The 27,904-nt window shown below is 46.7% G+C and overlaps 1 protein-coding gene across 1 annotated transcript in view; it reads right to left on the bottom strand.

Moving 5' to 3' along the window:
* Positions 1 to 26,353, bottom strand: part of LOC142302332 (uncharacterized) — a 34,093-nt gene extending 7,740 nt beyond the window's left edge. The window contains exons 1-4 of the mRNA XM_075343392.1: positions 26,161 to 26,353; positions 25,313 to 25,463; positions 24,727 to 25,210; positions 14,026 to 14,094 (exon numbers count right to left, since the gene is read on the bottom strand). Coding sequence (XP_075199507.1) covers positions 14,026 to 14,094; positions 24,727 to 25,210; positions 25,313 to 25,463; positions 26,161 to 26,347 — 891 coding nt within the window. The 5' untranslated portion in view covers positions 26,348 to 26,353. The remainder of the gene's footprint in view (positions 1 to 14,025; positions 14,095 to 24,726; positions 25,211 to 25,312; positions 25,464 to 26,160) is intronic.
* Positions 26,354 to 27,904: the final 1,551 nt, after the last annotated feature.

Genomic DNA, 27,904 nt, shown 5'->3' with positions numbered 1-27,904 from the left:
ATACCCGACATCACCAACCCAGTCAGTAATAATTAAAAAATAGACAACAAAAAAAGTTTTATTTGAAAAAACACTCCCCAAAACATTCCCTCTTTAACCAATTTATTGAAAAGAGCACAATCAATTCCACGTCCGGCGTAATCCAATAAGGGGGGGGGGGCACGGCGATCCATACCATAGTCGCTGTCCCAGTCAATGAAGAACAGAATGTTCCCCATTGGCTGGGAGAGCAATGCAGTGACCTGAGCTAACATCAATAGGTCAGCTCAGGTCACTGCAGGGGATGACGAGCGCTGCCATCAGGAGCATAGATGAGATCATTACCTTCTGTGATCATCTCCTGTACTGCTGACGTCAGCGCTGTCACTGACTTCTATGCCCGCCGCGTTGTCAGAAGTATCGCGAGAGCCCGTGACGTCACCGCTAGTTACAGTCTCGGGCCGCTCGCGAGACGGGCATAGACAGCAGTGACCGCGGTGACGTCAGGAGGCAGGAGATCGTCACAGCAGGTAATGATCTCACCTCCTGACAGTAGCGATCGTCATCCCCGCGGCTCCCAGCACTGCAGGATGTCAGTGTCTGCCTGCGCTGCCGCGTGACAGGCTGCTGACACTGCGGGCAGACACTAACACCCTGCAGTGCAGGCAGCCGCGAGGCCGGAGCAGGACACAGACTGCACAGGCACCTGGAGGTCGCACGTCTGTGTTTACTCTGCTCCGCCTCCTCTTCCTGGCATAATGACATCGCTTCCTGCAAAACCGCAGGCAGCGATGAGCATTCCCGCAGGTAATTCGCGGCTATTCCGGTGGTATACCGCACATCATTGCTACCTGCGGAATACCCCCGGAATACCGCAGGTACCTGCGGAAATTAATGGACATGCACATTTTCTCAAGAAAGTTTCTCGAGAAAATTTTCTCAAGAAATTTTCTTGAGAAAAATCCGCACAGTGCGCACAACTATTTTTTTTTCTCATTGAATTTCATGGGAAATGTCTGCACAAAGATTGCAGACATTTCTCAAGAAATTTCCGGGGCAAATCCGCGGGTAAAAAGCTCTAGTGCGCACATAGCCTAAGGACGTAAATATGGATTTGTCCAAAATAACTTTGCATGTGTGCCGCCCCCACGTCAGCAGCCGGGGCTGCTCAGATCCGGATCCGCGGTGGCTCAAGGGGACGTCCGGACCTGGGGGGAGGTATCGTGTGGCTGTGTCGCCCTGGGCAAGCCAGGGGACACGGGTCACACCACCACCACACCCCACACTCCAGGTAGGCACATCACAGCTAACCAGAAATCCTTGTTGCCTTCCTCCAGGAGTCTGATGATGCACACCAGGGGGTGGGCCAGGCGGTTGGCTCCGCCCACCGAGGAGCTCACAACTCTGGAGGCAGGAAGAAACCAGGCAGATGAGTCCAGGAGGAGGAAGTGGAAGGAGTAACAACAGAGATAGCTCAGGGACGAGCTTGAGTAAACAACAGAGTTCAGCTCAGGGAGGAGAGGAGTTAAGAAAGTGAAAGTGAAAGTAGTAAAGGAGGAAAGCAAGTGAAGTGACAGAAGAGAAGGAAAGCCTGAAGGGTCCAGCTTTGTGTAGGGCCAGGTCAGCAAGGTCAGCAACGGCGGTGACTGTCTGGAGGGGGACCGTTTGGAAGTTCCTGGAAGGACCCCGTTGGCTGTGTGCCCGGCGGTCTGGAGCAGTGTTCCGAAGGACAGTCAGCACCAGGGCAAGGGCCTCTCGGACCCCGGCAAGGCTAGGAGTCGCCAAATTTGCCGAATCCGTCAGTGACGGGGACGCAGATCCCCCAACAACCAAGTCCCGATTGAAGGCAACAGCCCAACCCGTATTGGAGAGACACCGCCACCGCCACGGCACCAGTTTCTCAGGGCCAGCGCCTGCGGGCAAAGTGTAGAGCTCCTCCGGCCCAGATTGCAGCCGGGGTGCGGGTAACCGGAGGGAATCCACCGATACCACAAGTCAAACAAAGGTGCAAGGAAGAGGGACATCACCGTCACCTACCGGGAGTGCAGGTGCAGCCGTCTGTGGGACCATCCTATCAGCCGTTTGGTTTACCGTACAAACTGTGTCCACGTCTCAGGCTGAGTGAGTACCACAGTGCCGCAAGGCACAGCGCTGCCCCCGCGTCCCTGCGCCCACCGGGCCCTACACTTTACATCTCATCACTGGGCCCCGGGATCACCAACCCCTACCGACGGAGGGGCAACACAATACCTGGCTGCTCCGCATCACCATCCCCGGGACCCCCATACTGAGCAGCGGTGGTGCAATCACCACAACCGTGGGTGGCGTCACGAACTATAACAATCCCCACACCCAACAAACACCCCCTTTCACTCACGGGCGAGGAGTGTCGCTCGGGAAACCCCGGGATCCGGCCCACAGCTCGAGCCACCACTGAGCAGCTGCCGGACCCGAGCAGAAGGGGTGAGCGCGGTGTGCTGACACCCTCCTCCCCGCCCGCGACAACTTGGCGTCACGAACAGGATCTTACCGCTCTGCCGTCTCGTAGAGGTGCGCCTTGTTACCGCCGGAGGTATCCGGCAGAAAAATTTCAGAAGCCGCCATCTTTGGCGCGAAAAGTTCCCGCTCGAGCGTCTTCTCGAGCAGTAGAGGCGCGAAGGCCAAAACCCCGCCCCGAGAGAGGAGGGGCTGGAAAGAGCTAAGGGGGACGGAAACAAGATGTCTGCGCCCGACGGAGCCGCTGGAGGAGCGGTGGTCGCAGCCGCAGCGGCACCCGCGGATGGGAATGGGCCTGCCCAGGTCCCGGCCGTACCGGCGGGAGGTGCCGCGGCCCCCGCGCTTGCTCAGGTCATGCCGTTTTCCTTGCCCTATGCGCCCGGAGCTGCCTGGCTACCGCAGTATGACGGGAAACCGGATGCCCTACAGGCCTTCCGGAAAAAGCTTAACCCGTTGCTAGAGCTGTACCCCCTGACTGATAAGCAACGTGCAGCGATAGTGCTAGGCCAGCTAACCGGTGCGGCGGAGCAGGAAGCGGAGACCTGGGCCGAGGGGGACTGGCTCTCTGTAGCCACCATCTTCGAGAAGCTACAGACTGCCTTCGAGACCCGGACTGAAGCTGAGCTGAGGATGCAGGTTTACCAGTGCCGGCAACGAGCTGGGGATAGCATTCGGGACTATGCTCTACGTCTGCAGACCGCCCTCCGCACGCTGAAGCGGGTGAACTCTATTAATGAGGCGGATAGCAACAAGATGTTAGTGGAGCAATTTGCGCAGGGGATGAGGTCCCCTGAGGATCGTAAACAACTCCGGCTGTGGGCCCTGGAACACCCTGATGTGGACTTTGCTGTGTTAAAGGAGCGGGCTATCAAGGCACTACAGCCCCCAGCTGCTGAAGTTCTGGAACCCGGCCCGTGGCCCGTCGAGACAGCTCCCGTGGTGGCGGCCTCAGCCAAACCAACCTCCTTAATATCTGCAGCCCCGAGCAGCACAGTGGAAGAACTGGCAGCCCAGGTCCGTCGCATGGACGGAGACCTCGCCAAGATCATCGCTGCGCTACAACCTCTGACCAGATCTCAGCCTCCAGCGCAGATACAGCTTGCTGACAGTCCCGAAGATGTTCCCTGGATGCAGCGAAGAAGCGCTAACAACCCGAGGAGCAGACCCCCAATCTGCTACAAGTGCCGTAAGCCGGGCCATTATTACCGACAGTGCCCGTTAAACGAGCAACCCCTGGGGCCCCGGGCCAATCCTCAGGAGTAGAACACCGTGCCCCCCCGGACTGGCGAGACCGATATGTCGGGGCCCGCCCTATCATCCCCGTGGCTGTGGACGGCATACCCGTGATGGCTCTCTTGGACACTGGATCACAGGTAACTACCATACCGTACACGTTGTATCAGCAGTATTGGGCCACAGACGAGCTGGCGCCTCCAGACAATAGTATAAATTTGATTGCCGCTAATGGACTCCCATTGACCCAGGTGGGGTACAAACAAGTGGCTATGACAGTGGGGCAAGCTGAACTGCAACACCAGGGTATGATTGTGATCATGAATGAACCCAGTGATCATAACCCGAAAATAGTGCTGGGAACCAATGTGATGGAACACTGCATGGCTGATGTGTTGAACTTATTGCAACAGCTAGCCGCTACAGCGGCGGGGAGCCGGCAGAGGGCTGTGCAGCGTGAGATCCGCGCCCTGATGTACCGCCAGCATGTGAGCTCAACAGGAGGGGAGATTGGTGGAGTGAGAGTGATGGATGTTGCTCCATTGACTGTGCCCCCTAGGAGTGAGATGATGATCTGGTGTAGGGCAGCAGTAGGGCCTCAGGGGCGTGACTACCCTGCGATGATGGAGCCCATGCCTTCCGAGCACTGGCCCACTGTAGTGGCCGCCCGCGGGGTGGTAGATGTGAAGAAAGGGAGAGTGCCCGTGAGAGTGTTGAACTGTGGGGAGGAAGAAGTCAGGCTCCCCCGGTATGCCACCATTGCCAAGCTGCTCACCCTGGACCCTCACACTATCCATGAAGCCAGTCCATCCACACTCCCACCTACCGTCAGCACTCCCCCACCCCAGGGGGACGCAAAGGAGTGGCACCAACAGTTACATGTAGGCACTGATGATACCCCTACACATCACAAGGCAGGGGTACACAGGGTGGTGCAGGAGTACGAACAGGTTTTCAGTAAGCACCCCCTAGACTTTGGGCAGATCAAGGGGGTCCAACACCACATTCCCACGGGTGAACATCCCCCTATCAAAGAGAGGTATAGACCTATTCCCCCTGCACATTACCAGTGTGCCAAAGATATGTTGAGGAATATGAAGGAGGCAGGGGTTATTCGGGACAGCTGTAGTCCCTGGGCCGCTCCGTTGGTACTGGTCAAGAAGAAGGATGGTACCATGCGGATGTGTGTGGACTACCGGAAGATCAACCAGATAACCCATAAAGATGCCTATCCATTACCTCGTATTGAAGAGTCTTTGGCTGCACTGAGAACTGCAAACTACTTCTCGACCCTTGACCTCACCAGCGGATACTGGCAAGTGGCCGTGGCCCCAGAGGACCGGGAGAAGACCGCCTTCACCACCCCGATGGGGCTCTGCGAATTCAATAGCATGCCGTTTGGGCTGTGCAATGCCCCCGGGACCTTCCAACGGTTGATGGAGTGCTGTCTGGGACATTTAAACTTCGAGACCGTCCTGCTGTATTTGGATGATGTGATTGTTTATTCCCAGACGTATGAAGCCCATCTGGAGCACCTGGCCGAGGTGTTCGCGTCCCTTGCCAAGTACGGGATGAAGTTGAAGCCCTCAAAATGCCACCTGCTGAAACCCAGGTTGCAGTATCTAGGGCATGTGGTGAGTGCGGATGGTGTCGCCCCCGACCCTGAGAAGATCACTGCCATCCAGAGCTGGCCGAGACCAACTACAGTGAGGGAAGTAAGGCAGTTCCTGGGTCTGGTGGGGTACTATCGGCGCTTTATAAAGGGGTACACGAAGATGGCTGCCCCCATGCAAGATCTCCTCGTGGGACAGACCAAAGGTGGTAGACCCATTGGGGCCCCACTGTCGTGGGAGGACAAGCATGAGGAGTCCTTTTGCCAGTTGAAGGCGGCCTTGACCGGAGAAGAGGTCCTGGCGTACCCTGACTATGGGAGCCCGTTCATCCTCCACACGGACGCCAGTAACGTGGGGCTAGGAGCGGTCCTATCCCAGGTCCAGGATGGAAAGGAGAAGGTGATTGCCTACGCTAGCCGAAAACTCCGGCCGACCGAAAGGAACCCTGAGAACTATAGCTCCTTCAAGCTCGAGCTATTGGCGTTGGTGTGGGCTATCACGGAGCGGTTCCGCCACTACTTGGCGGCAGCCAAATTCACCGCGTTTACGGACAACAATCCGCTGACTCACCTGAACACGGCCAAGTTGGGCGCGCTGGAGCAGCGGTGGGTAGCCCGGCTAGCCAACTATGATTTCACCATAAAGTACCGAGCTGGTCGTGTCAACATAAATGCTGATGCACTCTCCCGGATGCCCCATTTGTCAGAAGAGGGGTGCGAGGATGACGACCTCGAGGAGATCGAGTTGCCTGCGTTTCACCAGCTGCCTACTGAGAGGGTACAAGTCTGTCAGCAAAGGGTGGATCTGGACCCGCGGCCCAGTCAAGAGTGGCAAGACCCCCAGGATCAAGCGCCGGCTGTCCGCCTTGTCAAGACTCTAGTGGAACAAGGTGCTATGGGAATAGACCCTGCCGCTCCAGCCGAAGCCCAACGCTTGTGGAAAGAACGGAAACGGCTTTACCTACACCAAGGGAGGCTGTACCGTGAGCTGATCAACCCAAAGACCCATGAGAAAATATGCCAGTTAATCGTTCCTCAAGCTGATGTCGCTACTGTCCTGCAGGCATACCATGATGGTGCTGGCCACTTCGGGTGGAAGAAGCTGGAGATGCTGTTGAGGGAGCGGTTCTATTGGAGTGGGATGCGTGAATCGGTGGAAGCCTGGTGCCGAGAGTGCGGTCCTTGTACACTGAGGAGAAAGGACGAGACTAGCCAGAGGGCACCGTTACATCCCATAGTCACCCATCAGCCGCTGGAGCTGGTCGCCCTGGACCATGTCAAGCTCACCCCTAGCCGAAGTGGGTACACCTACGCCTTGACCATGGTAGACCACTACTCGAGATTTATGGTAGTAGTCCCCGTTAAGGACCTAACTGGTCGAACCGCTGCTCGAGCGTTCCAGGCTTATTTCTGCCGACCCCATGGGTATCCCGAGAAGGTGCTGACTGACCAAGGCCCGGCTTTTAAAGCAGAGGTGTTTCACGAATTCTGCCAGTTGTACGGCTACAAGAAGATCCGGACCACTCCATACCACGCCCAAACCAACGGCATGTGCGAGAAAATGAACCACTTGGTCCTGGGGCTTCTCAAGACACTACCACTAGAAGAACGGAACATGTGGCCGGAAAAGCTACCTGACTTGGTCGACATGTACAATAATATCCCGTCTAGCTCGACGAAGTGCACCCCAGCGTATCTGATGAGGGCTCGGCCTGGCCGCCTGCCGGTGGATCTGGAGATGGGATTGGAAGCCCCGGAAGCACTCCCTTCAACGGCGGAGTGGGAAAGTCGGAGGAGGGCACAATACCGGCAAATCCAGGAGTATGTGGAGAAAAACCTCAGCCGAAGTCGAGAGCAGCAAGAACATCGGTTCAATCAGAAGGCGCCCGCAGGTCCTTTCCAGCCAGGAGATGTGGTGCTGAAACGGAAGAGAAAAGCCCACAAGCTGGATGATCAGTGGGAGCCAGTCCCTTACGTCATACAACCCACAGAATGGGGAGCTGGAAAGACCTATCAGATTAGTCGTGACCAAGGGGGCACCCTAGCCACAGTTTCTCGGGACCATCTAAAAAAATGCCCCCCAGCGTTGAAGGCAGAGGCTGAAGTACCGGTTCCTCCACCAGTGGAAAAGGCAGCCGAGGTAATCCACACTGTAATGGGTGACTTCCCAGCAAACTGGCCTACACAGAACGGCGCGGTGATTCTTCCAGTGATACTGTTCCCACAACCCGTGGATGAAGAAGTAGTGGAAGCGGTTAACCGTGAGCCAGAACCAGTGCCAGTGCCCAGGGACGAACCTGTACCCAGCTCCCCTGCACCTCCGCCTGCCCCACACTGTAGCAGGGAGGAGGAACCGATTGTTCCCTCTACCCCACTGTCTAGCACCACTGACACCGGGCCCCGAAGGTCCACCCGTTCTAACCTAGGTAGGCCCCCACTTAGGTACCGGGAGACCGTTTTATGAGTAAAAGGGGTCCGCAAATGTAAAAGAGTGTTGTTGTTTGTTTGAAAGTTTGAAAAAGAATGATAAGAAAATGATGAAAAATGATTACCGAACAGTAACCAGATTTGCTTTGTGATTAGAACCGGCAGGAGCCGGCACCGTTGTCCCCGTGGGGACCGTTTAAGTTTTGCATGGAGGACTATCCATGGACAAGCCCGTGAACTAGCAGGGCACCACAAACGTTAAGTGGCTTGTAAATATGTTGGTTACCGTTACCATTTCCGCAATACCGTCTCCGGAGAGGCAGGTTGGAGGGAGGGCCCTGAGCAGAGCAGGCCAGGGCCCAGCCACCAAAGGAACCGGTGGCCACCCTTTGGAGGGGAAGGACAGATCCCGCTCGGGTAACTTGTGCTGGACTGTGGGTCAAGGGGTGCTGCCTGGGTTTTAGGGGCAGCATCAGGGCCAGGTTGCTTGGGTGGGAGAGAGCGGAAACCGTGACCGTATACCGTTGCAACATTTAAGTAAATGTGCCTCCCGTCTTGGGAAGAGTTTTGATTAAAAATGTTATTTATGTTTTCTTAACCCTGTTACCCCCTTTTTACAGAAAAATAAAACCGGTGTAGGACGGCAGCCCGCGGACGGTCTGCATTTTGCTAAGGGGGAATGTGTCGCCCTGGGCAAGCCAGGGGACACGGGTCACACCACCACCACACCCCACACTCCAGGTAGGCACATCACAGCTAACCAGAAATCCTTGTTGCCTTCCTCCAGGAGTCTGATGATGCACACCAGGGGGTGGGCCAGGCGGTTGGCTCCGCCCACCGAGGAGCTCACAACTCTGGAGGCAGGAAGAAACCAGGCAGATGAGTCCAGGAGGAGGAAGTGGAAGGAGTAACAACAGAGATAGCTCAGGGACGAGCTTGAGTAAACAACAGAGTTCAGCTCAGGGAGGAGAGGAGTTAAGAAAGTGAAAGTGAAAGTAGTAAAGGAGGAAAGCAAGTGAAGTGACAGAAGAGAAGGAAAGCCTGAAGGGTCCAGCTTTGTGTAGGGCCAGGTCAGCAAGGTCAGCAACGGCGGTGACTGTCTGGAGGGGGACCGTTTGGAAGTTCCTGGAAGGACCCCGTTGGCTGTGTGCCCGGCGGTCTGGAGCAGTGTTCCGAAGGACAGTCAGCACCAGGGCAGGGGCCTCTCGGACCCCGGAAAGGCTAGGAGTCGCCAAATTTGCCGAATCCGTCAGTGACGGGGACGCAGATCCCCCAACAACCAAGTCCCGATTGAAGGCAACAGCCCAACCCGTATTGGAGAGACACCGCCACCGCCACGGCACCAGTTTCTCAGGGCCAGCGCCTGCGGGCAAAGTGTAGAGCTCCTCCAGCCCAGATTGCAGCCGGGGAGCGGGTAACCGGAGGGAATCCACCGATACCACAAGTCAAGCAAAGGTGCAAGGAAGAGGGACATCACCGTCACCTACCGGGAGTGCAGGTGCAGCCGTCTGTGGGACCATCCTATCAGCCGTTTGGTTTACCGTACAAACTGTGTCCACGTCTCAGGCTGAGTGAGTACCACAGTGCCGCAAGGCACAGCGCTGCCCCCGCGTCCCTGCGCCCACCGGGCCCTACACTTTACATCTCATCACTGGGCCCCGGGATCACCAACCCCTACCCACGGAGGGGCAACACAATACCTGGCTGCTCCGCATCACCATCCCCGGGACCCCCATACTGAGCAGCGGTGGTGCAATCACCACAACCGTGGGTGGCGTCACGAACTATAACAATCCCCACACCCAACAAACACCCCCTTTCACTCACGGGCGAGGAGTGTCGCTCGGGAAACCCCGGGATCCGGCCCACAGCTCGAGCCACCACTGAGCAGCTGCCGGACCCGAGCAGAAGGGGTGAGCGCGGTGTGCTGACACCCTCCTCCCCGCCCGCGACATGGCCACTCGAATAAAAGGGGGGTATTTACAGGGGATGGTGTATTGAATAGTTCGTGACGCCACCTGTGGTGTGTGGTAAGGTGGAGTACCACCGCTGCTGCTGGGAGTACCCAGTGGCGATGGAGTGGGCAGCCAGGTGTTTAACCTCTCCATGGGTGGGGGAGATGCCCCGGGACTCAGTGATGGAAACGGGATGTGCCATTAGGGAGGTAAAGGTCACTTGCGTACTCACTCAGTCCAATAACGCTGACACTGAAAACTTTAGTAAACCAAAGTTCTGGACACCGCTGCTGCTGAGGGGGAGCACGTATGGGTGCTGGTTCTGCTGGTGTTGCCTGTTGATCTGTGACCTTTCCCGTGGCACTTTGTTCTCTTCTCCTTGGTCCCTATAGCCTGAAACTAATCGGGTCCCGCTCCCCAGTATGGCTAACTGTGGGAGCTTGCTCTCAGGGTTCATGCTTTGGATTTCCTGGACCGTATGTGTGGAAAGTCCTATCCCCCTCGTTGCTCTAGTACCCCGATTTTGGAGTGGGTAGAGAGCGGATCTTGAAGGCTCCGTTCTTGTCGGGTGAATTATCAGGTTGCCTGAAGCTACTCCCTTACCTAGGGTCCATGTACCCCGTCGTGCCCTGGCCCCAGCTCAGTGATGGTACAAGGCCGCCGGCTGTCCTCCACGACAATACCGTGCCCCTTGTCACGATCCCCTGCGCCCGAGGTTCCAGCTCCTACCAGGCCAAGACCAACGTCTGCTACCTAGTACTTCCAAGCAGCCCAGCTCCTGACCTCCTCTCACTTCCACCTCCAAACTCAAAACTGACTGACAGTCCTGACCTCCCCTTAACCAACCCCCCAAGTGGGCGACCCTATTTCACTCAGGCTGTCCACTGGTGTGTCTGGTGGGTGTGGTGTAGAGTGTTCCTAGGATTTGATTAGCTGGTTTTGGCAACACCATTTGTTAGGGATCCGTAACCAAGGAGGAAGTGGATATTGCACAGAAGGGCAGATTTCACAATACCCTGTGACGACCTGATAGGCCAGGGTGTCACATATGCTGCATCATGAACATTACCATTCAAAGGAAATAAGTGGCCATTCCCAAACACTATCTATAGAGAGTAAATGTGTGCATCTTTAAGCAATGGGTGAGGCTGAAAAAATAGAACTTATTAATTAGGATAGTTGTCCACCTATTAGTGATATCAATAAAGGCCAATTTGGACAAGCCAATAATGGGGAATGAACTGGAAACCACAAGAGAAAAGGTCAAAATGCTGATGCTTTAGGTGATTGGATTTCCCATGCCATCATTAACATAACCATCGGCAGCTCATTGTACTGTGCAGCTGATAACTGATATTTTATGAGCACAGAATAATCATATAAACAATTGTTAGATAGCTAATTAGCCTGTACATCACATCAGAGAGCGTATGTATGGAGTTGGCCCCTGTGACTCAATGACAGGATGCCCATGGCTTACTATGGCAGTCGGGGGCCTGTCAGAGGTCCCATCATTACCATGCAGGTCCATACACGAACCCCATCCTGCATTTACTTTTAGTAATTTAGTTTAGTTACTTTTATCTAAAGGGTTAAATAAAGTTCAGGAGTTTATCTAAAAAAAGAGTAGTGCTTTTGTTGCTGTTTTCAAGACCCGCAGTGTGCTCATTTTTCGGGATCTGGGGCTCAGTGATGGATTGTTTTTTGAGTCTTGAGCTGGTGTTTTTAGTTATACCATTTTTGTACAGAAGCTACATTGTGATCGCCTGCTACTGCATTTAAAAAAAAAATTGCCACAAGCAAAAAACAGAATTTTGGCGTTTGGATTTTTGTTTTTCGCTGTGTCATGTACCGATCAGATTAAAGGGAACCTGTCAGGTGCAATATGCACTCAGAACCACAAGCAGTTCTATATGCATATTACTAATCTCTACCTAACCATCACTGTATGTAGTAGCATAGATAAAGAGATCTTTAGAAAATGTATTTCTAAAGCTCTTTTATTGTATGCTAATGAGTGCAGGGACTAGTCCTCTGGGCGTTAGTCGTTAGTTCCCCGGTCAGTCGCCTCCATTAGCATATTAGTATGTCCCTGTGGGAGTGCTAACTTGCTAATGAATGTGCAGTGTCAGAGGATGTTCTCACTCACCTCTCCGCCACCATCGAGTCTGACGGGGGATTTCTGTTCAGTGTGCATGGTCATGCGCACTATAAAGCCGGGTGTACGTGTGAAGCCCCGCTAGTATGTGTCGGTGCAGTACCTTCAGGGACTCCACGTGGATGGAACAGTCTGGTCACAGGTAGGGAACCTTCTTTTAGGATTGTCGTGACGCCACTCTCAGTATTGCGGTCAGCGGGGACCGCCACTGCAGATTAAGGGATGCCTGGGGCTGATGGTGGGTGCAGTCAGTATATTAGCCCCCTGAGAGTGAGGCAAGCCCCAGGCCCCGGTGTATGTGTGTGGGACCACAGGTCGCAGAATGACTCAAACACAGTCCAAGAAGTCTTTCAACGTGTTTACTCACTGTTTGGAGGTCACGGTGATATGCCCGGGCGACACTGTGATAACCAGGTTGAACCAGGAATTCCAGGAGGCCGTTCTGAGGGTAGCTGTCCACTCGCCTTCCTTGCACTCTTTCTGTTTTAGGAGGATCCTTTGCTTGAAGCGTGGTAGGACCCCTCCAGGGAAGCTGTTACCACCCTGCTCCCCTCTCTCTGGCTCGTCTGCCGGCAGCGTGGCCTTGGTGGGATGGCTTCTGGCCCTGTCCCCTTATGGGCCTGGTGATTGCTGCTTGGCTCAAGCTCTGTGTAGTCGTGGTGAGGGCATGAAGTACCCCCCCCCCACCTGTAGGTTAAGCAGCTCTGGATGATCTGCTGCCTGTACTGGGGACCTAGTTCCCCTTGTGTGCTCGGATACCGGGATCTCCGTACTCAGCCACCCTTCTCTCTGGATGATTTTCAGGCCGACCCACGGTACTCCTTTCTCCCCCGCTTTCAGCTACTGCACTCCTCAGGACCTGTCTCACACTCGAGCTCCTCTGCCCTGCTTCCTCACACTTCAACCCTTTTCTCTAGACCTCCTCCTTCCTCTCTCTGCCCTGCTTCCTAGCAACTAGCCCCTGAACACACCCCTTGCTGGGAATTGAAAGTTAACCCCTACTGGTTACCCAAGGGTCCCTTCTAGTGGTGTGGGAGGCCTGGTCACTATATGTTTGTGTGTGCACCTCATCCTGGCCTTTGGAAATTACCTGGAAGCATTGCTCCCGCATGGGTGCAATACTCTGTGGTGCCTGACCAGGTCAGGGGCGCCACATACGCGTCCTGGCTTCAAACTGAAGTAGTGTGCATGACCGAAACTCCGGGATCATGCGCACTGAGCCGAAATCCAGTGTCAAAACAAGATGGCGACGGAGAGGTGAGTGAAATCATCCTGTGACACTGCGTATTCATTAGCATGATAGGACTCCCACAGGGGCATACCAAAGGGTGCATTACACGCTGCGACATTGCTAGCGATAGCTAGCGATGTCATGCGCGATAGCACCCGTCCCCGTCGTCCGTGCGACATTTGGTGATTGCTGCTGTAGCGAACATTATCGCTATGGCAGCGTCACACGCACATACCTTTTCAGCGACGTCGCTGTGACCGCCGAGCAATCCCTCCCTCAAGGGGAAGGTGCGTTCGGCGTCATAGCGATGTCACTGCGGTGTCACTAAGCGGCCACCTAATAGCAGAGGAGGGACGGAGATGAGCAGCCGGAACATGCCGCCCACCTCCTTCCTTCCTCATTGCCGGTGGACGCAGGTAAGGAGATGTTCGTCGTTCCTGCGGTGTCACATATAGCGATGTGTGATGCCGCAAGAACGACGAACAACATCGTACCTGCAGCAACAACGATATTATGAAAAGGAGCGATGTGTCAACGATCATCGATTTTTTGCCGCTTTTGCGATCATTGATCGTCGCTCCTTGGTGTGACACGCTGCGATGTCGCTACCAGCGCCGGATGTGCGTCACTAATGACGTGACCCCGACAATATATCGTTAGTGATGTCGCAGCGTGTAAAGTACCCTTAACTGTTTCCTTTACCTATGAGTATATTTTTGTATTTAATTTTAATTTCCTTTGTTGTATTCTAATTACTATGCTATAATTATGCCAAATGACAGTGCTTAAATTGTAGAACATACTTTATACTCCAAAGACATACTGATTTAGATTGTGAGTCCCAATGGGGACAGTGATGATAATATCTGTAAAGTGCTGAGGAAATTAATGGTGCTATATAAGTGAGTATAATAAATAATTAATAAATACTTACATATTTACTACAGTCTTTCTTCCATTGCTTGTTGAAATCATCTTTAAAGATTTTCAAATTGCAGTTGATCTTAAAGAATGAGATGAGAAGAATGAGATCCATACACACTAAATGCCTCCATTCCATTGATATAAAAGGTTTCATTTCCATTATTCAAATGGAGCAGTTTGCCAGCAATATTACTGATTTTAGAAGTTGCATGTGAGTTTTTCTAAGGCCTGAAACACACATCCGTGAAACACGTGCGTGTTTGCTCCATTTCCGTATATACCGGAGACATGGCCAAACGTGCACCAATGTTATGCAATGTTTGAGGACATATGTGCGTTTTTCATTAAGGTCCGTGTGTCCATGTGCGTGCTATGTTTGTGTCTCCGTTTTGCACGGAAGCATGTCCATTTTCAGCACGCAACACGCACACACGGACCCAATGAAAGTCAAGTGGTCTGTGCGCACGCCCGAGTGAGACGGACGCATCTCTGTTTGCTCTGTGTACGTTTTGTGCTTTTTTCATGTGATGTCGGTCATTTTCTTTATTTCTGTGTCGGTCTCTCTGTCTTGTCTGTCCCTCTCTCAGTCCGTAGGTAATTTCCCCCCACCCTCTCATACTTACCGTTCCCCGATCTCCGGCGCGGCTCTGCAGGCTGTTATAAAAACTTTGGCGGCTTTTACTATGTTGAAAAAGCCGGCCGCTCATTAAACAATCTCGCATTCCCTGCTTTACCCACCCACAGGCGCCTGTGATTGGTTGCAGTCACACACGCCCACCACGTTGAGTGACAGCTGTGTCACTGCACCCAATCACAGCAGCCGGTGGGCGTGTCTATACTGTGCAGTAAAATAAATAATTAAAAAAAAACGGCGTGCGGTCCCCCCCATTTTAATACCAGCCAGATAAAGCCATACGGCTGAAGGCTGGTATTCTCAGGATGGGGAGCTCCACGTTATGGGGAGCCCCTCAGCCTAACAATATCAGTCAGCAGCCGCTCAGAATTGCCGCATACATTATATGCGACAGTTCTGGGACTGTACCCAGGTCTTCCCGATTTGCCCTGGTGCGTTGGCAATCGGGGTAATAAGGAGTTAATGGCAGCCCATAGCTACCACTAAATCCTAGATTAATCATGTCAGGCATCTCCCCGAGATACCTTCCATGATTAATCTGTAAGTTACAGTAAATAAACACACACACCTGAAAAAATCCTTTACTTGGAATAAAAACCACTAACAAATACCCTCGTTCACCACTTTATTCAGCCCGAAAAACCCCTCCATGCCCGGCGTAATCCACGGAGGTCCAGTGTCGTATCCACCTCTGCTACATGAAGGTGACAGGAACTGCAGCAGACACCACCGCTCCTGTCAGCTCTACGAACCTACTGAAGAGAGCCGGGATCAGCTCAGCTGTCACTGAGGTAACTCATGGCCACCGCTGGATCCACCAACTGTGACAGCAAGTCACCTGTTACTACATCGCTGTCACTCTGGCGACTTGCTGTCACAGTTGGAGGATCCAGCAGTGGCCGCGAGTTACCTCAGTGACAGCTGAGCTGATCACGGCTCTTTTCAGTAGCTTCGTGGAGCTGACAGGAGCAGCGGTGTCTGCTGCAGCTCCTGTCACCTTCATGTAGCAGAGGTGGATCTGTATATAGACAGATAAGATCTCATACTTTGCATTGACGAGGGGCAATCATCCCGAAACACCATGTCTGCAAATTGAGATTCTAAACTGGTATAAATCCTAAGTCATATGACAAGGCTTATTAAAGGGTCACTTTTGACTTTTAGGATTGCTGCTTCTAATAGGTGGCACTAGAGTTCATCTATTTTCTCCCTAAAGAGATAATTTGCATACTTCCCTGAAATGTTGCAGTGTTTCAGAATCAAACATACCTGGCTGAGACCATACAACCAGGGTCTGATACATACTGCCCATGTTTCGTGCAGCATGTATCAGCTGTCAAGTTCACTTTAGGGCTAGGGACCCACTTTGCGTTCACCTACTTGCAGTTTAGAACGCACGTTTTGGGCTTAATTGATTTGACCAAAGTTGCCTTTTTCAGAACTTTAGCGCTGAAAACGCATGCGTATTTGCCGCGTATTTGATGCGTTTTCAGCGCTTTTTATCTGCGTTTTCACCTGCGTTTTGACAGTTGCGTTTTGAACATTAAGACACTGCTTAATAAAGTTTAAATAGTCAAATTCTTTGAAAAAATGGGAAGAAAAGAATCAAATCTATATTAATAGAAAAAATCAATAAATTAAATTTTGTTCATTAAATTATTGCGGTAATATGATATTTTATGTAAAAATAGCAATAAAGTATTAATTTCCTTTATTTAAATTGACGGATTGTGTGTTTGTGTAAAGGGACATATGAAATCATTATTTTGATGTTCAAAAAGCATGTGTTTTGGAAGTCCAAAACGCATGTTTTCTGCACATAAAAATCAGGTAAAACGCAGAAATTTGAAGGAATCTTGATTTTTGCCATCTCTCATTGACTCCAATGTTAGCAAAACGCACCTAAAATGGCAAAAACAAATGACATGTTGCTTCTTTGAACGCATGGTTTTTGCCACAAGATATGCAAATTAAACGCAGAGTTTAGAAACGCAAAGTGGGGTTGGAAAATCAACTTTTTCCATAAACTTTGCTGGAAAATCAAAACGTATGCCTTTTGGCATGAAAAAGGTGCTTCTCAAAACGGACTTAAAAAGCACCTAAAACGCAGGTAAAAATGCAAAGTGGGGCCCTAGCCTTAGGCGGGCTTTGCACGCTGCGACATCGCAGGCCGATGCTGCGATGCCGAGTGCGATAGTGCCCGCCCCCGTCGCAGCAGCGATATGTGGTGATAGTTGGCGTAGCGAAATTTATCGCTACGCCAGCTTCACACACACACTCACCTGCCGTGCGACGTCCCTGTGGCCGGCGACCCGCCTCCTTGTTAAGGGGGCGGGTCGTGCGGCGTCACTGCGACGTCACACGGCAGGCGGCCAATCAGAGCGGAGGGGCGGAGATGAGCAGGATGTAAACATCCTGCCCACCTCCTTCCTTCCGCATATCCTACGGAAGCCGCAGTGACGCTGGTAGGAGATGTTCCTCGCTCCTGCGGCTTCACACACAGCGATGTGTGCTGCCGCAGGAGCGAGGAACAACATCGGACCGTCGCGTCAGCGTAATCATGGATTACGCCGACGCTGCACCGATGATACGATTACGACGCTTTTGCGCTCGTTAATCGTATCATCCAGCCTTTACACACTGCGATGTCGCATGCGATGCCGGAAGTGCGTCATTTTCAATTTGACCCCACCGACATCGCACCTGCGATGTCGCAGTGTGCAAAGTGCCCCTTAGTCTCAACTATGGAATACATCCTTATATATATCATGTTTACATGACTGGTTAATATATTTTTTTGTCACAGTAGCTGCTGTGCAATCTATCTGATATAGTACACATGACATACAGAGGTTATACTTTTTGCTCATCTATAATGATTTAGCACTGTTGAATCATGTTGGTGGGAAATGCTAATACCACGTACAGTCGTACTGTCACTGTGGCAATGTTTATAGACCATAAGGTACTGACCGAGTACTGTGCCATATCTAATACACATAACTGACTAATTTATTTCTACTTCTATCTTTTAGAAACCAACTATGGAACACAAATCTATAATTTAATCATATTTGTATGAATTGCTAGACTCGCATGCCTACACTCTGCAATAATATTTATATTTCGCACAGTAACAGATGGGTGATGTGCTCTACTTTATGCTCAAAAGTATCTCACATCATTTCATTTCGTTTCTTACTCTCCCCTCCCTCCATTCTGTATTTGCCTTACATATAGTGCTTTTCCTATGAACTAAACGTTCTGGTCAAGGGACCCGATGGTTGATTCTAATTGCAAAAATGACATGTAAATCCCAATTAAATTAGTTAGCATGACTGATATTTTTGAAAGCTAATGACTACTTAAAGATTTCCTGGGAGCTGGATGTACCACTGGATGAAGCTTGTGCAAAACATGCTTCTCAGATCTTTTGGTCAATAAATGCTATTTTCTTACAATGGTCTATTGTAATCATATGTTATGTAGCAGTTCCTCTTTTTCTATCAGTGTGACCTAAGGGAAATAACTTCTTTTTGTTATTATTATAGAGAAAGCAAAGGGAGTAAGGATCCCACATACTATTATACAAGAACACTCTATCCTTTGTGTCTGTCTTTGCAAAGAATAATTCCCATTTTATAGAATCAAGTATTTATAATTTCACTTAACATAACCTGTTTATCCGTTACTGATACACTTTTACTTCATGGACCATTTTAGGGACACTACACAGGGAAGATGCCAGCTCTATCACATAGCCGGCATCTGTCTTTAACAGTAGTGATAAGTAGCACCAATGATTAGTGCGATTAACATCTTAAATATCACTGTCAAGCACTGACAGCAACATTTACTTAAATTTCGAAATCTGGGCTGAGCATTTGTTTGGGCGCTAATCGCCTTCTTCCATCAAAGACGTGACTGAAGGGAGCCAATGAGTTCCTATGACAACTGGGGACCTGATGAAGGCCCTTGTACTTGTTATGGTATTAGTCCGTAAAAAGTAAAACAAAATAGGGATGATCGAATACCACAAATATTCAGCTTCGTGAATAGTCGCCGAATAGATCGCCACTATTTGACTATTCGCGAATATTCAAAGCGCAATGTAAGTCTATGGGAAACGCGAATAACAACTATTCGGCCTTCCCATAGACTTACATTGCGCATCGAATATTCGCATAGCAGTGACCTATTTGTTGGATATTTGCGAAGCCGAATATTTCTGGTATTCGATCATCCCTAAAAAAAAGTTTTAAAAAATATTAAACAATTAAAAAAAAAAAACCTCTTCCATTCAAATCACTCCTGATTTGCCAGATAAAAAATAAAGAATTAAGAAATTGAAAAAATAAAATGGAAAAGGTGTGGATCTTGGAAAATGGCACCACAAACCAATTTCTTTTTCAATGTTCTGAATTTTTTGGGAGTCTTAGAAATAATAGAAAAACCATAAATGTTTGGTATTGCCTTAATTGTTGTGACCTGTAAAAGCCTGTAGTCCGGTTATTTTCACTGTAAAATTGATGCCATAACAATTAAACATAAACAATAATGTTTAAATTGCGTTTTTTTTACATTTTCACTTGGAACTTTTTTTTTTCATATTCCCTTCATCTATATGGTAAAATGAATGGTTTCCTTGAAAATTACAACTCATCCTATGAAAAACAATGAAAATTGGCTGCGTCCTTAAGGGGTTCATTATTTCACCGTATTAGAAGAAAATATAATAATGAAAAAAAGATTAATAAAGATAAGAAAGGAAAAGAGGCATAAAGAAAGGGAGAAAAAGAAAGGATAATGACGAAAAGGAACAAAATAATAATAAAGTAAAGAAAAAATATAGTAATAAAAGATGAAAAGAAAGAAAAATAAAGAGTAATAGAGACAAAATAAATAATAGTAAAAAAAAATTAAGAAAAGAAAGAATGATGAAGAAAAGAGGGAAAAAAAAGAGAAAGAAAGAAAAAGAAAGAATAATAATGAACAGCAAAAAAGAAAACAAGGGTTTCAGTAGGTGATAAAGAACTGGTACTGTGTCTAATAACTAGTCATATGGACAAACTCAAACTAGACAAATTCAATATAGACAAATTCAAATAAATATAAAAAAAATAAAATCAATAAGGAAAACTAGGGTTGCTTTAGGTAAAAAAGAAATAATCACTTTAGCTCATACATAAGAATTAAAAAAAAAAAGTGATTGCACAACAGAACAAATTGTTAATCTCAAATATAAAGTAAACTTACAAAGTCATGTTCAGTTTCATTGATTACGTGAGTATACCAACTTTTCATCTAAGTAATAGAAAAAAGTTTCTTTTAGAAAGTACATCATGTGTCAATGGTACAGTCATTATGTGAATGCATATGTTGCATTGTTGAAAACAAACATTAAACAAAAAGTCTCTAAAAATCCACAAAGATGTCTAAAACACGATAAATGTAAATTATAAAGAAACTTAATATCAAAATCATTAATATATGCACTTTGAATATATCTTGAAAGGTTGATATGGGATTCTGATTATTATTATTAGTGATAATAATAATTCTAATAAAAGGTAAAATAATTAAAAACATACCTTTGTACTGTGATGAAGTATTATGTCAATTGTCCGTTTACATGACAGTTCTTTGCATAGACTTAAGTGGTGAGGTTTAGAATTTGCTCCCATGTAAGAGAAAATCAGCGCTATCAGCACAAATAGGAGCATGATTGATAGAAGGAACTTCTTTCTTCTTTCATCTATCACTCAGGCTCAGCAGTTTTATATGCTTAGTAACTTACCTTCTGTTTGGAAAATATGAGTAGAATCTGATGGGATCGCTCTCCATGCTGGATGCACCTCAGCAGCAGCGAAAGGGACTTTTTAAACTTGTAGCATTTGGTGGCGGAAATTTCAGGAGTTAGTCATTTGGTTAATGTATAATATACTTTAAGATGCTATTTCCACACTTACTGACCACATTCTTCGTTTAGATTAATCTGATAAAAAAAGAAGCCTTTGAGGTGTGATTTCAGAGGAAATCATATGCGACCTATATTTAGCTGAAACTTAATATGCATTGACACTGCTAGTTTATCCTAGGAATAGCGATAAGTGGATTATTATAATTCAAATTCACCGGTTTTGCCAAATTTTACAAAAGTATTTTATTACTTGCCACAAATCACAATACTGAAAAGCCTGTAATTGCCCTGAAAATATGTTTAGAACATCCTGAAATCTAAGGCGGGCTTTACACGTTGCGACATCGCTACCAATATATTGTTAGGGTCACGTGTAGTGACGCACATCCGGCACCGGTAGCGACATCGCAATGTGTAAATCCTAGGTGCGACTATGAACGAGCGCAAAAGCGTAAAAAATCGCTGATCTGTGTCACGTCGAACATTTCCATAATGTCGTTACTGCTGCAGATACAATGTTGTTTGTCATTCCTGCAGCACCACACATTGCTGTGTGTGACACCGCAGGAACGACAAACATCTCCTTACCTGCGTCCACCAGCAATGCGGAAGGAAGAAGGTGGGCGGGATGTTACGCCCCTCTGCTTCTATTGGCCGGCCGCATAGTGACGTTGCGCTGACGTCGCTGTGACGCTGAACGCACCTTCCCCTTGAAGGAGGGATTGTTGGCGGTCACAGCGACGTCGCCAACCAGGTATGTGCGTATGAAGCTGCCGTAGCAATAATGTTCGCTACGGCAGCAAGCACCAGATATCGCATAAACGACAGGGGCGGATACTATCGTGCTCGACATCGCTAGCAATTGCTAGCGATGTCGCAACGTGTAAAACCCACCTAAGGCCTCTGCCACACTCACGTGTAAAAAACGTACGTTTGGTGTAGTCCGTTTTTTGTGTCCGTGTTCCGTATTTGCAGTCCGTTTTTCCCCTCCGTGTGGTGTCCGTATGCATATCGTGTGTCATACGTGTGTACGTGTGTGCGTTTTCCTGTGCGTGAAATACGTCAGTGTGTGTTCCGTGTGCAGTCCGTTTTTTGTGCGTGTTTCACATGTTTCACACATTGAGATAATGGTGATTACTTGGAATTAAATGACACATAGGTGTATGTGATTAGGACATAAATATAAGTTAACTATAAACTGTTTCCTGCTTGTATTATGCCTTGGAGCACCTATGTGTTGAGACAAAATTGTCGCAATGCCATTATCCACGGAGGCCTTAGTGTTTTTATGTTGGATTATATCTCGTCGTTTTGGCGTTCGACGCCACATGTTGCAATATGATAATGTAAGAAGAACCAGATTGTGGGTGCATCCACTAATGATGATGCGGCCTATGCATGGTCATTTCCATACTTTATTTTTTGAGTTACGGAATTTCCCAGATAAGTTTTTTTCATACTGCCGGTTGTCAGTTGAGAGTTTTGATTACTTACTAAATATTTTACGACCTCATTTGCAACATCAGGACACTTGGATGCGGCTTTCCATTTCCCCAGAGGAGAGATTTATGGTGACTCTGAGGTATTATATTTTTTTTTTTTGTAATTTGTGTAAATGTGTTATTTTTCACATTGAAATGTGTAATTGATCTTTATTGATCTAATCTCATTTTTGATTCAATGTTTGTGTTTTCTTATGATTGTTTTAATTTAAAAAAACATAGTGTTAATTGTAAATCATTGTTTGTCTTGTTTTCATAGATTCTTGGCGACTGGTCAATCTTTTAGTGCTTTACATTTTGATTTTTTGTTGGGTCGATCAACCATTGCCGTTATAGTACGTCACACATGCGACATGATATGGCAACATTTAAAAGAAGAAATGATGCCTCAGCCAAACAGAGAAGATTGGTTGAAAATCTCTAAGGGCTTCAAAGACTCTGTTGACTTTCCTAACTGCATAGGAGCTTTGGATGGCAAGCATTTCAGAGTTAAAAAGCCACCAAACTCTGGGTCACGTTATTTCAATTTTCATAAGTTTTTTTCCGTTGTTATTTTGGCATTGGTTGACACAGAATACCGATTTATTTATGCAGACATTGGGGCCTATGGTAGTGCCTCAGATGCCCGTATTTTTCGTTCATCAAGATTAGCCCAACGCCTGCAAGAAAATTCATTATTGATCCCCCCTCCAGTTGCCCTACCTGGTACATCTGGACCGTTGGCACCATATGTGATGGTAGCAGATGCAGGATTTGCATTATCCAAACATGTTATGCGACCATATCCAAGGAGATCCATTGATGACAGGAAACAGTACTTTAATAATCGGCTAACTAAAGCAAGACGTTATGTGGAGTGTGCATTTGGTATTTTAGCTAACAAATGGCGCATTTATCAGACAACGATTCAGTTGCAGCCAACCTTTGTCACATCTGTACTCAAGGCTACCATAGTGCTTCACAATTACTGTCGGATACATGAAGGAGGAACTTATGTGGATGATGAAATTCAGATAAACCATGTTGTTAATCCCACAGGTGAACCTATGTCTCATAATTCCGTGACATCTGGTTTACAAATTAGAAATTTATTTACTGATTACTTTAATTGTTTTGATGATACTAATAATAGTGTTGATTGTTAAGATTGTGATGGTTTTTTGTTGATAAAAATATAACTTTTTTTTATTATATGAACTTGGTTAATTTTTCTCAACATCTAAGAGCTTAAATCGAACTAGTATTAAAGGGCAAATGCGTTAATCATAAACTGACATTTCTGTTAGCAACATGGTTTTCTGAATGTTGTATGTATGTGTATGTACATTTCTGTGTTACTATCATGTTTTAGGAAACTTATTTCAAACTTACAACATTAATAATGTTAATCGTCTATTGAAAAAATGCAATATTATTAATAAATATCAATAATAAACATGTTTCTTTTCTTCAAAAACAGAATCTTTTATTAAGAATAAGCATATTAATCCATAAAGTAAGGATGTTATTTTTTCACATCCACATTAAAAATGTACATATTGTTCATTTTGTGTTAAATTTTTCTAAATGAAAATTTTGATGCTATTCTTCATAACATACAAAATATACTTTACATACAAGAGTAATTGTAAAGAAAATGTGTGCATTGCTTACAATGTAGAAAAATGTCGGCCAATTAAGTTGCTATCATGTTGGACATTGACATAGACCAAAAAATTGTAAACTGTGTTTTCAGAATATTAGAACTAATCTAACCATCAAATTGGTTGGGTAAAAATGTGTTCACAAAATTCCAAAAATAAAGGCCATAAAACATATATGTGATCCGTCACTAAGTATAATCACACATGTTTTTAAAATCTTTTCAACTCTGAGTTTGCACATTTTTGGAAATCCCTCTTTTTTAACATTTTGACACATTCATCAGATTTGTTGTTTGATTGTTAAGATTAACAAAAATGTGCATCACAAGTCAACAAGATCTTCTAGTGAAGTAACCTGAGTGTTGCTGAGTATGTTGTTTTGTGTGGCCTCAGAAATGGTATTTTCAGGAATGGAAACAGTTGTTTGCTGAACAACATTCCTATTACTAGCTACAGTAGTGTGTGGAACAGTCTGTTGCATGCTGGTTTGTCCCAACACATTGCCTGTGGTTGAGTACACCTGTGGATCTACATGGGTAATTGGGTATTGTGTGTGTGTATGTTGTTGACCTTGAGGATAGTTGACTGATGTTTGTAAGTGTGGTGTAGGTAACATAGTTGAGATTGGATAATGAGGCATCATGAATGATTGTGGGTATGTTGAACCTGGAAACAAATTAGGTAAACCACCAATATTTGTGGGTTGAGTAAAGTAACTAGTAGTTTGAGTTGGTTGTAAATTCATATAGTTCATGGGTTGCTGAGAGGTAGCACTTTGTACTGTGCTTAAGGCACCAGTATTGGTTGCAACATACCCTTGTCTAATTGGTGTTGGGAATAACGTACTTGAAGCAATTGAAGGTTGTCCAGATTGTTGTAATAGTGGATTATTGACTATTACAGTTGCCATTGTTGTTTGTGTTGAAATTGTATTTTGATTGTCTGTTGTGTTTGGGACTGTATGTTGTTGCATAATGGTACGCCAATTTTCTATGGCCTCATACACTCTCACTGGTTCCTGTTCTGCCTGACTAGCTGACAGTAGGATAAGCATAGCAGCTCTTACACGTTCCTGCCTATCTGAAGGAATTTTGGTTAAGCTAGTAGATAAAGACCGACAAAAACGCTCGGCATCTGTTTCTGGAATTAAAGTGTTCATTATGTGAATAATGCGTGTGTCAATTATTTCCGGTAAGGATCTCATTTCCTCAGGTCTGCGGATTCTTCTTGCACGTAGAGGTTGTGGTGCAAAACGTGGAAGTACATTTGTTTGTGTTGATTGTGTAGCTGGTGTGGTTGTTTGTTGCGTTGATGAGCCTTGGGTGTTGGTTTGTGCACTCTCTGTCCCACCCTCATGTGAATCATTTGCTGCATCTTGTTGAGTCTCAGGAATTTCAATGTCTTCTCTGGCAGGTTCTTGTTCTGATGCTGAGGTGGCTGTAGCAGAGGGACCTGCTGTTGGTTCATCATCTGATTCGTCAAGATTATCCTCCGTTCTATAAGAAATGAACAAACATATTACAATCTTAACATTTATCTTTGTCCAATTATCTTCAGGGGTTTTTTTTTTTTTTTTTTTAAAAAAAAACAAAACTTACTGTGTAACTTCTAAGATGGGTGCTAGGAAGCTTATTTGTTCATAGTAGACATATCTGCGTTTGCGGCCTTGGCTGGATGAGGATGGTATAGGGTTGTACTCCCTTCGGTACTGATCACGGGCTGAACGCCAACGCCTTTTTACCAAGTCAACTGTGGAAAATAAAAAAATATGTCACTTGCAACATTCTCCATAAATCTGCACACATTAATTTAAATAATGTTTGCGAAATGTAATATACAATTTAACACAATTATGTTGGTCAAATACTTAGGATGAAATATAATTTATTTAGATATTCTTCATTCAAAAACATGTTTAGACATTCACACATAACCAAATAATATTTCTGAATAATTATATTTTAAGTAATTGTCATCTATATTTAAATTATAATTTGGTGTTTTTGCAATGACATTTGGCTATAAATTACTAGAAATATTATTTGATACATGTAGGTAATGATATTGACATGTCATTTTAAACAATTTAATTTAAAAAAAAAAAAAAAAAAAATTTTCAATTGTGATACTAAATTTAGACTAATACAACAGGGAATTTTAAAACACATGACAGTTTAATCAGTTAATTAAGTAAATTCATGAAGAATTCCAAGTCAGATTACAAATTTAAGTATACTTTGATTTTTGACACTTATGAAAGTTTGGTGATACTATGAAAAAAGTGTACAGGAACTCAATATATTGAGTAGTACATATACCAATTCTTCTCATAGGATTTTACACTAAAAGAAAACATAACTATGCCAAAACAATCACAGTTTGAAAGTATGAACAAATCCAAATATAGATATTAAATAAATAACTATAAAAAAATACAACAACTTACCATATTTAGCACGCTTTGCAGGAGAACATCTAGACCATGCATTATTGGGGTACACTTCCTCAGCTACTTGATTCCAATGGCGCTCAACTGTCAGTCGGTCATGGTAACCATCTACACGTGTATCCCATAATGGTGGGTGAGTCTCGACAGCTGTTATAAGTTTCTCCGTGTCCACCCGTGGTGCCATTATTATATTTCGAAGACGAAAGTTTGCTCAAAATAGATCTTGCAATACACAGAACTACAACTTCTTGCTTGCTCACTCCTTCTGCAAATGCACAGTTAGTTTTGTGCAAAAAAATATGTTAGCTACGCCACCTGAAAGTATTTCAGAGTGTAACAAACTTTCTAATTAAAACACGGACACGGACCACACGGATAGCATACGGAGGCCATCCGTATCACGTACGTGTAAACACGGACCCATAGGATTTAATGGATCCGTGAGGACGTGATGCCGGTGGAAAACGGACATGTCAGCGCTTTTTCGACACGCTCAAACGTACGCACGGAACGGACACACGCTCCGTGCGCAAACACTGACGTGAGGCTTTTTAGATTAAAAATAGTATGTCAACATCAGCACGTGTCTCCGGTACGTGCAAAAAATGCCAAAAACGTACCGGAGGCACGGATGTGTGGCGCAGGCCTAAGTGTGTATTGAACCCATTTTGAGTTTTATATTGAAAGCACAGCCTTATTAACATCCAAGTGACCTCAACCTATCTGGATAGGGGAAAATTAATGATAACTAGGGATGATCGAATACTTCGATTATTCGGCTTTGCAAATATTTTTCGAATACTTCATCGCTATTCGACTATTCGCGAATACTCGATACACAATGTAAGTCTATGGGAAAACCGAATAACAACTATTTGGTACTATTCGGGCTTCCCATAGGCTTACATTGCGTATCGAATAGTCGAAGAGCAGCGAGGTATTCGGAAAATATACGCGAAGCTGAATGTTTGAGGTATTCGATCATCCCTAATGGTAACCACTTGTAAAAAGGACAATATTTAAATCATACAGGTTTCAGACTTTGTAAGCTGCTAAATTGTACAAACGCTCCAGAAATGATCACTTTTGAAGGGCAGATACACTGTTTTGCTGGTGTTTATACAAAGGCTGTGCAAGTGAAGAAAGGTTTTTTTTTATATGGAGAGTAGAGATGAGCGAACCGGTCCCGGTTCGGCTCGAGGTCGGTTCGCCGAACGGAGCTCCCGTTCGAGTTCGGCTCGTCGAACGTTCAACGAACCGAACTCGAACTGCATAGGAAACAATGGCAGGCAATCACAAACACAGAAAAACACCTAGAAAACACCCTCAAAGGTGTCCAAAAGGTGACAAACAACTCACAACATATGGGAAAGTGACAAGGACATATACTCATGTGAAAACAAAAGAGCTGGACAAGGAAAAAGAGGAGGACACACAGATATATGAGTATATGCAAGGAAACATCGATTCCATTATTGTGCAACTTGAGCCCTGCTCATTTTAGGCTTCCAATCTTGATAAATTGCCTGAGCTCGCCACGTACGCCTTGGGGATCTTGTCATGTCCTGCAGCCAGCGTTCTCTCGGAACCTGTCTTCAGTGCTGCTGGTGGTCTGCTGGCAGATAAGCACACGCGTCTGTCCACTGACAATGTGGACATGGCTCTCAGAGGACTTTTCTTCCCCTGGGTCAGCCAGGGGACGGGAAAGGCACGCGTATTTTTGAGAGTGCTTCATGCAAAG

This window comes from Anomaloglossus baeobatrachus, chromosome 4, assembly GCF_048569485.1.
Source record: "Anomaloglossus baeobatrachus isolate aAnoBae1 chromosome 4, aAnoBae1.hap1, whole genome shotgun sequence".
Taxonomy (NCBI): Eukaryota; Metazoa; Chordata; class Amphibia; order Anura; family Aromobatidae; genus Anomaloglossus; species Anomaloglossus baeobatrachus.
The sequence above is the reverse complement of the archived record's forward strand: the minus strand, read 5'-3'. Positions and strand labels throughout refer to the sequence as shown.